Below are 16516 nucleotides of genomic sequence, written 5' to 3' on the forward strand. Positions count from 1 at the left end.
ACAAAGTGTGTGGCCATACACCTCTACCTGCTCAAGTCGGTCCAAGTCATCCTCATAGATTTGCAGCTCTAAGCCTCTGTAGCCCTTCTGGAAGCTGCGTCCTTTAGGCATCTCTACATCCATGGGACACACATACTCCTCATTTTCTTCCTGCCTCTTCTTCCTCCCAAAGCTGCCAAAGGCCAGCTTCCGGGGCTAAAACACAAAAATAAACTTCTAGAGCGGAGATCATCCTATGCCCCACCTGAGCCCCAACTCATCCTACAAACCCTTTTCATTACAACAATCAACATAGAGACAATGTTATTTCATGTTAAGAGAGAGTCAACGTCTCTCTAACTCTTGTTTTCAATGTTATTTTGCACCTTGCAACTGAGTTACAGGATGTCGTGGATAAAATAAATGAAATGAGCCTGATATGTCAGAACTCAAAAAAATAGTGCTTCATCTGTGCTGCTGCTAGTGTACAGTGATATCAGAGCTTCTGAATTTTAGCATAATTAAATTTAAGGCATAATGTCTTCAAAAGCATTCCACACTCTGTGATACAACTTTCTGTGTTATGAAGCTGAATTCAGCTCACTATTCTACATTTTTTATTGTAAATTTCCAGTTCCTCCTAAAATTTTGCAGCGGCCACAGTGGCTAGGATGTAACTGCTTTGTCATTTAAGGTTGAACGGGATGTTCAGAGACATTGAGAAAATTTTAGTGAGGTTTTATGATTGTTATGAAGAGACTGAAACTAATTTAAGATAATACAATTATTATGTGTTTTTAAAAGGAGAAAATACTAATACCTGTGGCTTTATTTAGTTGTTTGACCCATCATTTTTCTGCAGATTCATAAGAGATTAATAGCCCTTGGAATAGCCCTCAGTTTCAAGCGATATATAGACCTTCCCCTCAGCCCTACACCTCTTTCTTAACACCAAGTGAGAGACACATATCTCTAGGTAAAACGGAGAGATATAGCTAAGTGGCAGGGCTAAGGGGTAAAATGGAATTGTGTGGCCCAAAGTATACTTGCTGTGTAAAGCCACATTTGTTTTTGAATTAAGCACAAAAAACAAACCCACTGTTATGTTCTAGCAAAACCAGCATCTGGTGAGGTCTGGGGTTGAGGGAACAGTTAAGCAAAAACATGTTTATTGAATTTACAGTCTAATCCTTTCCCCAAAGGCTGTCCATTGGTCAAGATACATTTGCTGTTTGAAGCTTGTTTTGATGCTGATGTAACCAAAAAATACTGAAAGCTTATAACCCCAGCAAATTGCACAAATAATATAGTCACAGTCTGTCACAGTAGTAGCTGCCATTTGTAATATGAATTAAACCCAGCCTTTTGTCAAATTTGCATACTATCACTTAAGTTCTGTGGTGGAGTTAATTATACAATAATGACGGGTGTGTTGGGCTGTACCTTGACTTTGGCTGTGGCAGTAAGCACATTATAGTCAGGGTTCTCCAGACACTCTTGCTTCAGCTGCTGGGCCTCTGAGCCTATCAACAGATTAAAATGAGTGGCCAAATGCCTCCGAAGCAGGGTCTTGTTGGGAGGAATGTTCAGCAGCAAAGCCATGGTCTCAACATTAAAGCGAGGCTCCAACACCTGAACACACAGACATGAATTAATTAAATATAATTTATTCTCATACACTTCACCATAATTGCATTTTTTCCCTCATTGCTTACCATCAATCCTCCATGGACTCCACTGCCCCTCAGATTTGGTGCATATTCTGCCAGATCTACAGAACGTAGCCATTCCATCACGCGGTGATTGGTCCACTGGGAGACCTCTGCTGGACTAATGTTGTTCTGTAAAGAAACAGAGAAACACAGTTTGAATCATTAAGCAATAAGTACTAGGTTGTAACACCATAATACAGCAAAGAATGAAGTAACAGTGTATACCTCGTCCGAGGGTCTGCGGCGCAGGCAGTTGGGCTCATAGTTGTTCAGGCGCAGCACCTGGATGGCTCTCTTAATGCTAAGGTGATGCAGCACACTGCCCACTTTTAGCGACAATAAATCATCCTGGTCAACACAAGAAGCTTTTTGGTTAAGCACAGTACACATTCAATAGCTGAACTGACAGTGACCAAAATCAGGGGCAACTGTAGAAAGTCAGTGAAAAACAAAAAGTAACTGATCTGCGATTACTTATGGAGGAAAAAGAAGACTCACCACAGTCATGTAGTGAAGCATTCTCCCATCCACTCTGCCCTCATCAAACTGGGTTTTGTACTGTGGAAGGCCAATATCATCAAGCCACCCTGAGTGAAATGGTCAGGATAAAAATGTGAGGGAAAAGAAACAACAGATTTAATCTGCCTGCCAACCTGTATGTAAACTTGCACAAAATTATGATGCTGAGAACAGGAAAAGGCTTTTTCTCACTTGTCACCCAGTGGTAGTCCAGTTTGCCTTTGTTATCATCCTCCTCAGAACCCAATGCTTGCAGGGCCAGCTGCAGTTTCTTTCTGTGGAGAGGGTGCTTGATTCCCAGCTCCTTCACAAATACAAACAAACACTGTTAGCACCAACACTGCTTTGTTACATTCACAGTTTTAATTTTTACTAACCCTAGCTCATCATTATATAGCAATTATTATCATTTCTATTATCTCATTAAACTATTAATTGATAACTGGATAAGCTTCATATAAGGACAAGCATGGCTCAACCAAGTGCTCTCCATTAATAAAAACAGCAGCCTAATACTATGTTAACATGCTGAGATTCTGAAATCAACTTATATAATTAGAGTACTGCTTTACCAAGCCATCTCCAATCACAAATGTTTGAGATTTGTTGCTCACCTTTTCTAAGTCCTGCTGAGAGGCTTGTAGGAGGGTGTGTCCTGAAGAGATCCACTGCCTTGCCAGGTTCACATACAACCCTAATCCCTGCTCCTGCAGCCACTCGCACACCTGTTCCCGAGACCAGCGTGCAAATGGAGCGTCCAGCTCACTGACAACCACACACATATATAATTATTGAGTATTATATATGTGTAAATGTCTGAGACCTCAACAGAGAAAAACAATGTACTACACAAAAATATGGCATGTATTAAAGTAGAATAAATGAAAATAATTGTTTTATTGACACAGATTGACTGAAAATTAAACATGGACAACATATATCAAGAAATAGACTGATTGCTCTGCAACAGGGATGGTCTGTTGTGCTTGAAGCAATATATACTTTATTATAAAAGTAGGGATCGCCTTGATTGCCCTGTGAAGGACTGGCGTCCCCTCCAGGGTGTATTCCCGCCTTGCGCCCGATGATTCCAGGTAGGCTCTGGACCCCCCCCCGACCCTAAATTGGATAAGTGGTTACAGATAATGGATGGATGCATGGATCGCCTTGATAAGGATTTTGTCGCCATGGACTACAAGTTACTGGGCAAATGTGTGTGTTTTGAGTTTCAAGACTGACCAGAACCACACGCTCACGAGGTCTCTGATGACTGACCTGTTGATGTTGTTAAGGTCACGTGACCAGCCCAGTCTGGGCCCAGCTGTGGCTCGGATTCCTCCCCGTTTGAATTCACCCTCTGAGAGGTTGTCATCCAAGTTAAAAGTTGTGGACTGGCTTCTTTTGAGCCTTCAGTGCAGAGAAAGGTTTAAGTTTATTCTAAAAACCCATACAGTGAAACCAACAAAAATACAGTTTTAATCCCTCTCTCATTCATTATATTAATATTATTAGAGAACAAATTTATATTAAAATACTGTTAAAAGGGATGAAGACCATCAACTGCTTACTCACATTCCAATGAAAGCTTTGATTCCCTTAGACTTCTTCTTGCCATCTGGGGAGGTGGGGAGAGTGTGTGTGCTGTCACTGGTTCCTGACCTCTGCGGCATCCCTGCAAGGTCAAGGTGATCGGTCCCTTCGCGTTCAGTCTCGGCTGTCGGCAGACGAACATAACATAAAATTGAAAAGAAAAAATAGAGCCTGGAGGTACTGCAGTTGGAAAGCACATATTAAAAATCACAAAACAGAAAATGTATTAAATGTATTAAAATTAAAGCAAAACAGAAGCGCTTGTACAAACAACTTTGCTATTGGTCTGCTTCAAAAACAACTATAAATCATTGTGTCTGCAGATGACATTTGGATAAAACTGGATAAAGGTCATGAATACACTGAGGAAGGAAAGACCAGAGTCATGTGCACACACTCAAAGACAATAAAAAAGTACAAATTATTATACAAAGCTAAACATGTGTACGTTTTGTAATCCTACTGCAACAGCCCTGGTCTAAACATGTGCAGCATAGATCCTGTGAGCATCACAAGAGCTGGTGTTTGGAGGAATTATGTGGTTCTAGAACAACCTGTGATTAGAGGCCACTTCATTTCCATATTCAGAATCCAAGTGGGCTCCTTCTGGTAACAAGGAATGAGTGGAATGCAAAACACACCAGAGATATCACAAATCCAGTGAGAACCACCACTTTTAATATGCCGACAGGGACAAGGGAAAAATGGGAGTGGGCTAGGGAAGAGGAAACCCATCTGAACGTGGGCGTGTTAAGACAAGTTCAGGGAGAAAAATAACATCAATTTGTTTCTTTGTTTATCCAGAGAAGCCATGCAGCAAGCACTGCTACAGAGGAGATGTCCTGTAACCTAGCACTGCAGCTTTCACACACGGCCTGTGGTCAACACATCATAAACAAGCCATGGCCACAATGGAAGATAGAGGGCAGATGTTAGGCACAACACACATACAAACACACTGGACAGACCGACTGTATATGATGACTGCCTCATCACATACAGCACAAACAGTTTCAAGAAAATACTCCTTAGAGTTTTCTGAAGGGCCAATAATTACAGACTTTTCAAACATTTCATCATACAGTAAAGCCCTCAGAGAGGCAGAATGAAAAGCAGATATAGAGGGATGATATCATACCTAGATTTGGTGCACTGGCTGTTCTCTTGCCCCCTTTGAGCTTGAAGAAACCTCGTCCAAAAGAGGACCTGGCCTTTTTGGTGCCAAAAGCATCATCTTCAGAAGTGTGGGAAACCGTGGGGGACTTTGGTGGCAAAGTGGTAATTTTGTTGAGTTCATCAAAAGCTCTGCTCTATAAAATCAAATAAAGTATGAGAAATTAAATAACGACTAAAAACAGATTTCCAAAAATCTGCAGAGAGAAAGAGAAATAAGCACAAAAATGTTGAATCTTACTTCTGCTGGTCCTACTGCCAAAGGTCTCTAAGAAAAAAATGTAAACCCTTAAAGCAGTTATTTACTCAGTATTTATAGTTTTTTTAAAAATAAATAATATAATTTAAAACTTCAAATATCTCCCAGATCAATTGTGTTTTAAAACGACAGAAATGTACCTTTTCACTAGGACTGCTATCTAGGTTGCTCTGGCTTTCAGATGTGGGAACTTCTGTGTCTCTGCAATAAGAAGATTCACAATTAATAGCCAAACTCCCAGGGACAACATCTGAAGCATACTCTCTGTTAACAATAAACACAATTCTTAGAACAGAGCAATTATACGAGGATCCACATTTAATGGAAATTTACAGTAAATGTTTACACATGCCCATAAACAAACATTTATTTATTTAAAAAAAAAAAGATACTAGGACTAAATTAACTGGGATTTAAGTTGAACATTAAATCTTGATGAATATGATTACAAATGTGTTTAAATGCTTAAAATTACATAAGCAGATTTGTTCATTGTGGCTATCATCATCATCATCATTTTCTTCTCCGCTTCTCCATTTCAGGGTCGCGGTGGCAACAGGGCGAGCAAAGAAGCCCAGACGTCTCTGTCCCTTGCAACATCCACCAATTCCTCCTGGGGGATCCCAAGGCGTTCCCAGGACAGCCGGGAGATATAATCCCTCCAGCGTGTCCTGGGTCTACCCCGGGGCCTCCTTCCAGTTGGACGTGCCTGGTATACCTCCAGTGGGAGGCGTCCAGGAGGCATCCTGATCAAATGCCCAAACCACCTCAACTGACTTCTCTCAATGCGAAGGAGCAGCGACTCTACTCCGAGCTCCTCCCTAGTCACTGAGCTCCTCACCCGATCACGGAGAGTACGCCCAGCGACCCGTCGGAGAAAGCTCATTTCGGCCGCTTGTATCCGCGATCTTGTTCTTTCGGTCATTACCCAGAGCTCATGACCATAGGTGAGAGTGGGAACGTAGACTGACCGGTAAATTGAGAGCTTTGCTTTATGGCTCAGCTCTCTCTTCACCACAATGGTGCGGTACAGTGACCGCATTACTGCAGATGCTGCACCTATCCTACGGTCAATCTCACCATCCCTCTTCCCATCACTCGTGAACAAGAACCCGAGATACTTGAACTCCTTCACTTGGGGCAGGTTCTCACCCTTTACCTGAAGGGAGCATGCCATCTGTTTCCGGGAGATAACCATGGCCTCAGACTTGGAGGTGCTGATCCGCATACCGACCGCTTCACACTCGGCTGCAAACTGCTCAAGTGAACGCTGGAGGCCTCCGTGCGAAGAAGCCAGAAGAACAACATCGTCCGCAAAAAGCAGCGATGCCACCTCCCGAGATCCTCGACGGAAGCCCTCCTGCCCCAGGCTACGCCGTGCCACCCTGTCCATGAATATCAGGAACAGGAGTGGAGATAAGGCACAGCCCTGACGGAGTCCAATGCCCACACTGAACAAGCCTGACTTACTACCAAGGATGCGAACACAACTCAAACTCTGAGAGTACAAGGACCGTACGGCTCGCCGGAGCGACCCTGGCACCCCATACTCCTGGAGCACCTCCCACAGAATCTCTCGGGGAACACGGTCATATGCCTTCTCCAAATCCACAAAGCATGTGTAGAGTGGAGTAGCAAATTCCCACGCCCCCTCAATCATCTGTGCAAAAGTAAAGAGTTGGTCCATAGTTCCACGGCCAGGACGAAATCCGCATTGTTCCTCCAATATCCTAGGTTCGACTATCGGACGGATTCTCCTTTCCAGCACCTTGGCATAGACTTTCCCCGGGAGGCTGAGAAGTGTAATGCCACGATAATTGGCACACTTTCTCCGGTCCCCTTTTTTGAAAATAGGAACCACCACCCCGGTTTGCCAATCCAAAGGCACCGTTCCCGAGGTCCATGCAATATTGTATAGGCGTGTCATCCAAGACAGCCCCACAGTATCGAGTGCCTTCAGTAACTCTGGGCGAATCTCATCCACTCCTGGAGCTTTGCCACTGCGAAGCTTTTTCACCACCTCAGTGACTTCAGCCAAGGAAATGGAATCTGACCCCCCAGACACTTCTAGCCCTACCTCCTGTACAGGAGGCATGTCTCTCGGGTTAAGGAGTTCCTCAAAGTGCTCCTTCCAACGCCCAACAATACGCTCAGTCGAGTTCAGAGTTTCACCATCCTTGCTGAGCACAGCTTGGACAGTGTCCCCCCTCCCCCTCCTGAGCTGTCGGAGTGTTTTCCAGAACCTCTTTGAGGCCGCCCGGAAGTCATTCTCCATGACCTCTCCAAACTCCTCCCATGCTCTGGATTTTGCTTCAGCAACTGCCACAGCTGCAGCCTTTTTCGCCTGCCGGTACCCATCCGCAGAATCGGAAGTTCCCCGAGCTAGCCAATCTCGAAAAGCCTCCTTCTTCTGCTTGACAGCTTCCCTCACCCCTGGTGTCCACCAACGGGTTCTTGGGTTGCCACCATAACAGGCACCAACAAGCTTTTGACCACAGCTACATGCAGCCGCTTCCACGATGGAGGTCCGGAACAGTGTCCATTCAGACTCCATTCCCCCTACCTCCTCCGGAACATGTGAGAAGTTCTCTCGGAGGTGAGAGTTGAAATCCATCCGGACAGAGTCATCTGCCAGCTTTTCCCAGCACACCCTCACAATACGTTTGGGTTTACCAGGTCTGTCCGGCAGCTTTCCCCGCCATCGAATCCAACTCACCACCAGATGGTGATCGGTTGACAGCTCAGCCCCTCTCTTTACCCGAGTGTCCAAAACATACGGCCTCAGGTCAGAAGACACAACCACAAAGTCAATCATTGACCTTTGGCCCAGAGTGCTCTGGTACCAAGTACACTTATGAGCAATCTTATGTTCGAACATGGTGTTCGTTATGGACAAACCATGGCTAGCACAGAAGTCCAACAACATCACACCACTCGGGTTTAGATCAGGCAGTCCGTTCCTCCCAATCACTCCTCTCCAGGTTTCCCAGTCATTGCCAACGTGAGCATTGAAGTCCCCCAGCAAAACAACAGAGTCAGTGCATGGAATCCCCTCTAGAACTCCAGTCACTGCCTCCAAGAAGGCCGAATACTCTGAGCTGCTGTTCGGTGCATACGCACACACAACAGTCAAAGTTTTCCTCTCTGCAAGCCGGAGCCGCATTGAGGCGACCCTCTCGTTTACTGGGACAAACTCCAGCTGTACAGGCGCCAGCCGGGGACTTGTGAGTATCCCCACACCCGCCCGGCGCCTCTCACCCTGTGCAACTCCTGAGTAAGAGAGAGACCAACCCCTATCGAGGAGTTTGGTTCCAGAGCCTACACTGTGTGTAGAGGTGAGACCAACTATATCTAGCTGGTATCTCTCAACCTCACGCACCAGCTCTGGCTCTTTCCCCCCCAGTGAGGTTATGTTCCACGTACCAAGAACCAGTTTCCGCTGACAAGTTCCACGACGCCATTCATTCACGCCACGTCATTGTGGCTAATGTTCTGCCATTCTGAAGTGCAATAAAACACTTTCAAATATAGGCTTAAAATATTTGGTCAAATCTATATAATCCATCCAATACCACTACATGAAAACATCTGCTGCACTGGTATAATAACTGTTTCCCCAATTGTCTAAACAACTTTTAGCCATTGCTAGATTTGGTTCTCCCCCAACCCCAGCACTCTATGCTACCAAGCTAGGAGGATAGGTTCTTCAGAGATACAAAAAAACAGAAAACACTGACACCAAAACTGGTGACAGTTAGTGACAACCTTAAGGCGTTTTTTTCCCTGCATCTCACTCTAGCAAACATACTCACTCTAAACTGGTATCTATTGGAGGCTCCTGTGACTCACTTGGCTCCTGATGCCCTGCATCACTACAGGGGACAAACACAGACATTGGAATGCTAGGATGTGAGGAAAGGGTGATGGACAAGCAGTGGGATGCAAACACAGCTAGATGGAGTTTAGACAATGGTTTGATCGATACAACTACAGAGAGAATAAATAACAGAAAAGTGAATTCATATCGTGCAATGAAAAAAGCACTTAAAACAATAGAGAACACTGACAAAATGGTGATATATACTGTACAGTAATGAAGAACAAAGAAAGCAGGTTATTCTGATCATGGAAAGACACAAGCATGCTTTCTGTTAACACGGAAGACTCAAAGAGTGAGATGGGAAAAGATTTATGGAACGTGATGACACCTAAAATGAAAGATTTAACAACCACAGAGAACATGGTGATGATGGTAATATGCATATGAAAGAAATGTTTAAGGTGTTTGTCAAGTCTGGAACCAAAGCTATCAATTTTTCTTCTTATAAATTCAGAAATCATAAAATCCTGCAAGTGCTGGTCTTGGTGTGACTGCTAATATACTAATGCAGTTTCAAAAGCCGTTTGAGGCTCAGCTCACCTCTGTAATGATGACGGCATTTGCTCCAAGTCTTTGCAAGTGTCTTGTGGTGGAGGTGTGAGGGCGGGCACCTGTAGCATGCTCACAAAAGAAGTCTAAACAGAGGACAAAAACAAGAACGAATATCCAACATTTTATGATGTTGATAGTTTACCTCATCACAACAGTGATCTGCAGTTCCTAACCATGACAACGGATCAACTCTGGACAAACTATAGTGGAAAGTGTGGCTCAGAATTCACAAGCAATAACATCTGCCTGTATTTGATCAAGCCTCAGGCTTGGTAGAAGCACCAGGATCAAAACTGCTCATCTAGTGTGTCTATCTTTCGATTCAAAAATAAATCTATATAAGAGCCATGGCTGGGAAAAATGGTAAAACATAATATTACGAATCACATATGTGATACATATTGTGTATCATGACATTTTGACACAATGTCCCAGTGACAAGGTAAAGCCCTTTCATTGCCATGATTCAAGATCTTTGGTTCCTTACAATCTGCTAAAATGTTTCACAGCTACGTCACTTGTTATTTATGCCATGTAAGCCTCTTAATGAAATATTCAGTTTGTCAATGCTAACATTCTTTATATCTTAAACTTGCTTAGAAAAGCTTATCAAGACTAAAGTCCAATTTATGCTTGTGTCAAACCGATGCTGTAGGCAAAGTGTCAGCATGAACCTTATTCCTTAGTCTACAGCATAGCTTGGGCTTGAAGCACATGTCGTGTCAACACAGACGTCACTGACTGATTTATCCGCAGTCAGACAAACATGGATCAAGTCGAATTGAGGAAATCCAGAAACATGGACTCCTCTACTCCACTGAGAGAACTGCAGACAGCAATAAATTCACTACCAGAGATTTCCTTGTACATCACAAAATGACTAAAAAGTTGAACACGAAAAAAAAACGCAAAGAGTAGTAGGACCACAAGGGAAAAATATGAAGGCTTCGTGTTTGTTTCTTTACTGAAAATCTCATGTAAACTATGCTCTGTTCCAAACAGCACCTTACCCCAAATAGTGCAATTTAAAGACTTATAAAACTAATACTATTACACCACTACATTGTACTACATAGTGTAAAGGAAGATGTTTGAGATTCAGCCGTAGTGACCCAGACACTATCACAGAAGTATAAATGCTCACAGTGGTGTAGGGCTCTTTGTGTAGGTGGTCAGAATGGATCAGTAATCTAATTAAATTTTTCATATTTCTTGTCAAATATTTGAATACTCTGATTTATATTGGACAATGACCTATCCATAAGATTATCATGTCAGGGAATGATAACCAAAACACAAGCACATTAGATATAGTAAGGGTGGGAAAAAAAACAAGTACCTGAGACGCTTAAAAAGCCAAGCCACATAGCTAAACTAGCAGATTACTTTAGTACCTTAATAAATATTGCATGGACCTACAAAGCATCCATATTTGGATTGACAGTTTGTGAATCGCTTCTGCCATCTGATTTGTTATTTCACACACAAATGTTTTATATACCCATCAGCTTTATTGGGTGTATAGAGTATAAATATAACTTAGTTTAGAAAGACAATATGGTTGTTTAATTTGCTCATGTTGAGCAATGTTATGCCATGCTCCCTGGTAGTTGCTCTATGTGATAAAAAATAAATAATTGGCACAAAAGGATTTTCAAACACGTATGGTTTGAAAGTTCCCTGTCAGTGCTTGTGAAGTGTTCTTGTGTGGACATAAAAGAAGATTCAGCTGGTTTGTGAAGAGCTCAAGTACCTCATCCTGATTTGTCCCAGTCCCTTCCTCAGCACAACTCAGCATGGACTTCTCAGTGTCCATGGAAACTGAGATTGCAGTTGACATGGAGAGGGAGCTGTCACTGTGGCTCTCATCACTTTCACCTTCTTTCACTTTATCTGAAGAGAAAGAAGACAGTGAGGGGAGGCCCGCTCATTAACTGGGGCCAAGTGTTTGTAACATGGACATTTCATTTACAGAGTCTAACATCACACATCAGTTTCGATTACTGCACATTAACTGCAAGTTCATAATTCACCTAATTATGTCTCAAATTGGGCGGTGTGTGAACTCAAGAAAGCTCATGAACTGTTATCAGGGCAGATCCAAAGCAAATTGCTAAATCACTGATTGGTACATACATGAAGTCTTTTCACCTTTTCTCCCTTGCACTGACATGACCATATCTTGCACTTTCTTGTAACGCATAAGTGACTGTCGAAGCTCCTCAATCTTGCGATCCTGTGGATTGGGTAGGTACACTTAGATAAAAATCAGAAAGCAAACACTTGGATAAAAGCTCTGTATGATAGACTTACCTTTTCTTCATTGGCTGCCATCAGGGATTCCACTGCTTTCTTCATTCTCTGCACTTCCATATCTGAAAATCACAGGATATGTAGTAAATTTAAAGAGCAAAGCATGAATGCTGACTGGTAAACCAACACGTGGACACAAAAAAAGCGAGACAGACAACACCATATTATTACAAAAATCTGTTACAAGAGAACTGAGGTCCAGCAGTGGCCTCTCAGTGCAGTGTATAGAGGAGGTGCTCCATTGGGTTTACTGTGAGAGTGCACACAGCCAGTGTGGACAGTTCTGATCTCCAGCCTGAGAGGTCACATTGCTGCTGCTAATGATAGAGGCAAGGTGACAAAAAGAACATACAGAAAAAGGTGACAGCGGAGAGTGGTGCTGAAAACAGCTAGTGGGTAAATGAGGTGTTACTGTAGAAGGAGACAAGCAAGAACATAAAGGCTTCTTGTTGGACACAAGGGTGTGAACAGGACACATCCAACATGCTAAAAGAAAAACACTCACTTCTCAGGAACTGATTTACACCTTTTAATATTTTCGTCAAATAAAGCCCAGTATCCACTCTGAAGTCCACTTTTGATACGGTTGTTGTAAATGTATGTAGCAAGAATCTTAGGAATCTGACCATTTCTCAGTTTATATCACTATGAGACCAAAATTTTGTATCTTTCAAATGGTAAATTTTTTGGAGGAGAAAAAAAAAAAAAGTCTGAATGGTAAATAGATGTTACTGCGAAATTCTTTTATAAATGTTAGGGCTGTCTAGATCTGTCAATATGTAACTTTCACAAAGTGTAAATAAAACCTAGAGCCCTTGCAACAAAGAATATTAACCAATTTTTATTTATTTATTTATTTTTAAATAGCACAGCTCGCTTGTCCAGTTTAAGTAGTGGAGATAAAGAGATTTTCAGTGTCAGTGCAAGAATAAATACCAAAGTCATTTCAGATATAACAGAAGGGGGAAAAATTATATATATATATATATATATATATATACACACACACATGGCAGTTTGTTGCAAGGGCAACAACAATATACAGAAACATATAAACATATTTTTTCATGGCATGGACTAATGATTTTACATGACAATGGCCCTTTTTTCCTGACATTTTTCTTCTTTAATAACTTAAACAAGCTCAGATATATGAATGCTTCTTTGCTTCACAGAAAAGCAAGCATAACAAATACACACATGCAGACTGTGAAAAAAAAAGAGTAGAACTGAGCAAGAATATAATATGTAGGCATAAACAAATACGAAAAAGTAAACCTCCCTTACGTTTCTCTTTGAGCCTCTTTTTAAATGTTTCCTCTGTATGGTAAACTGTGTAAGACAGAGCAATGAAATACAGTATCTGTTGTTACTGCTTCTGTAGAAACACTGTCCATTAGTAAATGGAAACAGACATGCAGCAGTCATTTATATAAAAAAAAAAAAAACCATATGAAGAATGTAAAATACAAAAACAAATTGTATTACAACCCCTTGTATTTCTCACCAAGGGGTAGATGTTAGTACCGTAACATTACACTGACACGTCAAAACTTGGCCCTGGACTAGGGTAATTCCCAGAGCATGCCAGGGCAGGTGATGTTCCTGTGAGTAACAGCAGCTTTGTGTGACCCACCTCTCTCGGGGCTTTCTAAGCCTGCAGGCGTAGGTGATCTAGACCCTGTTTCATCCTGCAGCCTCCGCAGTTCTCCGTCTCGGCCATCCAGCTGCCTTTTTAACATAACCAGCTCCTCCTTAAAAACACACATATACCAATATATGCAGAGCATGAGAGACTGATATAACTTTAATGCACTTGATGGCACAACCAAAACAAAAAATAAATAATTAAATAAAATCAACAAACTTTAATTTATATAGCAAAGATATTTTAGACCTATATATTTGTAAATGCTGCTTATACAAATCGATCAGTCAGCAAAAAGAGGACAGCATGGGTCTATCCCAAAAACTAGTGAGCTGTCTACATAGAGAGCATTTTACATAATAGTGTGCAAGCTCCCATAACGTAGGTTGTTCCAATTCTTATACACCTTAAACGTGCTGCCTAGTGAGATACCTTAATCTGTGCAAATTTTAAGGCATCAAACCCTTCCTCAGCCGCTAAGGCAGTCTCATGATGCAACACAAACATAACACAAGAGCAACTGGCCTATTTCGCTCTTTTCACTGGTCAAATAATATTTAAAACCATGGAAAACACTGTCGATTTTGAGGCACAAACATGACCATAATTTTGGATCAGATTGCTTTTCTGCTTGCTTCTTTATGCACAGTGGTTTGACAGCCCTATTCAAGTGCAATAACTTTAAGTGTTTATTATCCAGCAGTGTGTAATTGTATAAATCAGTCATGTACAAGAGAGCTGACAAATGGTTAGCCAAACACCAAAGAGCAGAATTCACCAGCATGAACTTCAAAGAAATACCACTAGCATGTCACAAGAAAAGAAAAGGCAAACTTCAGATTTGCTTAAACATACCCTTTACAAATCTGGACCAGTGACTAATGGACAGATGAAGCAATGATTAGCAGAAATAACGGAAGTGTAAAATAGCAAAGACCAAAAAATTTCTGTTTTATAGACTTATGTGGAACTGACTCCTCAAGATGGTGGAATTTTTAAAAAAGCTGAAACTATGGATGACTTAAGGATTATTTTAGCCTCTCTTTTAGTAAGACATAAGTGTACTAGTGGTTAATGAAATTAGTTCTTTTTAAGTAGTGGAATAACATTTTACTTCCAAAGTGCCACTATTAGTGAATATATTTAATTTTTACAAAGAAAAAAAAAAAAGACTTCATTAAGTAAGCTACAAAATATTTTTGGTTAAATTAAAACAGCAATATATTAAAACTAACTAAAACATCATGCACTATTTGGTTGTAAAGCAAGGTTTTGTCAGATAGGGCATACAAAAAAACCTTCAAACTTCAAAGCAAACTTCAGCATATTTTCAAATTTTGCTAATCATTTTCCCCAGGACCATGAAACATGTATGAAAGATCAATAAATTAAGTTCTATTTAGGGATTCTGATCTCAGAGACCACAACTTCAGAGATCAACTCAAGTCATGGCTAGCTTGGAATTACATAAAAAAGGGGATTTTTATTTATTGCATTTAGCAAAGCATTTGTGTTTTGCTGACTTCACTCAAATCCTGAATGCACAACAGTGCCAGTGTTTTTCTTTGACTGATTTCTTTTTCTTTAATAGACTTTCAATAAATAAATAAATAAATAGCCTGTGCCATAAACAAACGGATTTTAGACAGGAAGAGGTTCTCTAGGTCAGATTAAAAACAGCAAATACACTGCTTACACAAGAAATTATACTTATTTAAACCTTAGTCATTAACTTGTTTTTGTTACCATGACTAAAGCAGGCCTGCAGATGGCTAGTGAATTAAAAGCAATGTCACAGTGAAAGGTAACAAGCATATTAACCAGCTGCTGACAGATAAAGGAATTATATTATTGTCATACCTGGGGTCAAACAAGGAACTATAAGGCAAAAGTAAAATATGCAAAGAGTACAATAGGGTGTACAACACTGATTAATCTACCTATTAACCACATGCCAAAAAAAATAAAAAATAAAATAAATTAAAAAATGCTAATACAGTAGCATATCCAAGATCAAACTGGTGTCTCAATCATTTTATACTTCATGCCATTGAGGAGCACAAAATTATATAGTCATCATTATTATTACTATATTGCTTTACATTATTTAATAATGTGAAGAAAAATTACCATTGACAGCTGGTAAGCATATCGGTCTAAACAACTCAGGCATAAAACAACTGAAAATATTGTATAAATAAGAACAAATATCTACCAAAAAATATTAAATATATTGTCCTATATTACTGGTAATACACAGACTGGTATATGGCCTATGAGAACAAATCCTTTAATACTGGGCGATAAAACATTAGTGATACACTTCTTCTTGACAAATTTTTTGTTTGATAACAATAAGCCTTGAGAGTTCAATTAAAGTTTGTTACACTTCCCTGTTACCACCACCAACGGAAGCAGCCTGATTTTGGTTCTACTTTATCAGGTACATATATATTAAATGTTCATTTATCCTAACAGCAAGCATATTTGTTCCTGATCATGTGCCACGTGATCGGGTACGGTGAACCCGTCAGAACTTGAGCGCAAAAATCTGAGTATCACATGCACAATTTACCCAGTCACATAAGGCCTTTTTACATGTTTTTTGCCCCCTTGCAATTTTTGAAATAGACCTGCTTCTCTACAACAAAAATTCTAAATACAGGGTGAGTCAAAATTCGCAGGGCACCATTTTATTTCTTTGAAATGCTACCATACTTTTCCATATGATCCATATGGTGGCTTTCAAGCTACAGGTCATGTTCCTCAGACAGGCCTCCTCATCCATTACTTGCTGGGGTAAAAGGGTGTCCTGTGACTTTTGACTCACCCTGTATTTAGAATATACCCTGTATGTACCCTATTTATACTGCAGCAAGCATTCTAGTTAC

The 16516-nt window shown here is 41.0% G+C and overlaps 1 protein-coding gene across 7 annotated transcripts in view; it reads right to left on the reverse strand.

The window, feature by feature from the left end:
• ppfibp1b (PPFIA binding protein 1b) overlaps positions 1-16516 on the reverse strand; it is a 32429-nt gene that overhangs the window by 1154 nt on the left and 14759 nt on the right. For 3 of the 7 annotated variants that reach the window (XM_066684192.1, XM_066684196.1, XM_066684199.1), the window contains 19 exons: positions 13614-13731; positions 13265-13309; positions 11978-12039; positions 11801-11900; positions 11418-11557; positions 9653-9747; positions 9045-9104; positions 5373-5433; positions 5215-5241; positions 4939-5110; positions 3783-3924; positions 3486-3617; positions 2825-2975; positions 2403-2514; positions 2190-2278; positions 1917-2039; positions 1695-1820; positions 1423-1611; positions 28-195 (listed from right to left, as the gene is read on the reverse strand). In XM_066684192.1, the coding sequence (XP_066540289.1) occupies positions 28-195; positions 1423-1611; positions 1695-1820; positions 1917-2039; positions 2190-2278; positions 2403-2514; positions 2825-2975; positions 3486-3617; positions 3783-3924; positions 4939-5110; positions 5215-5241; positions 5373-5433; positions 9045-9104; positions 9653-9747; positions 11418-11557; positions 11801-11900; positions 11978-12039; positions 13265-13309; positions 13614-13731 (2112 nt within the window). The remainder of the gene's footprint in view (positions 1-27; positions 196-1422; positions 1612-1694; positions 1821-1916; positions 2040-2189; positions 2279-2402; positions 2515-2824; positions 2976-3485; positions 3618-3782; positions 3925-4938; positions 5111-5214; positions 5242-5372; positions 5434-9044; positions 9105-9652; positions 9748-11417; positions 11558-11800; positions 11901-11977; positions 12040-13264; positions 13310-13613; positions 13732-16516) is intronic. The other 4 variants (XM_066684195.1, XM_066684197.1, XM_066684193.1 and 1 more) reach the window with 3 other exon arrangements.

This window comes from Hoplias malabaricus, chromosome 11, assembly GCF_029633855.1.
Source record: "Hoplias malabaricus isolate fHopMal1 chromosome 11, fHopMal1.hap1, whole genome shotgun sequence".
Lineage (NCBI taxonomy): Eukaryota > Metazoa > Chordata > Actinopteri > Characiformes > Erythrinidae > Hoplias > Hoplias malabaricus.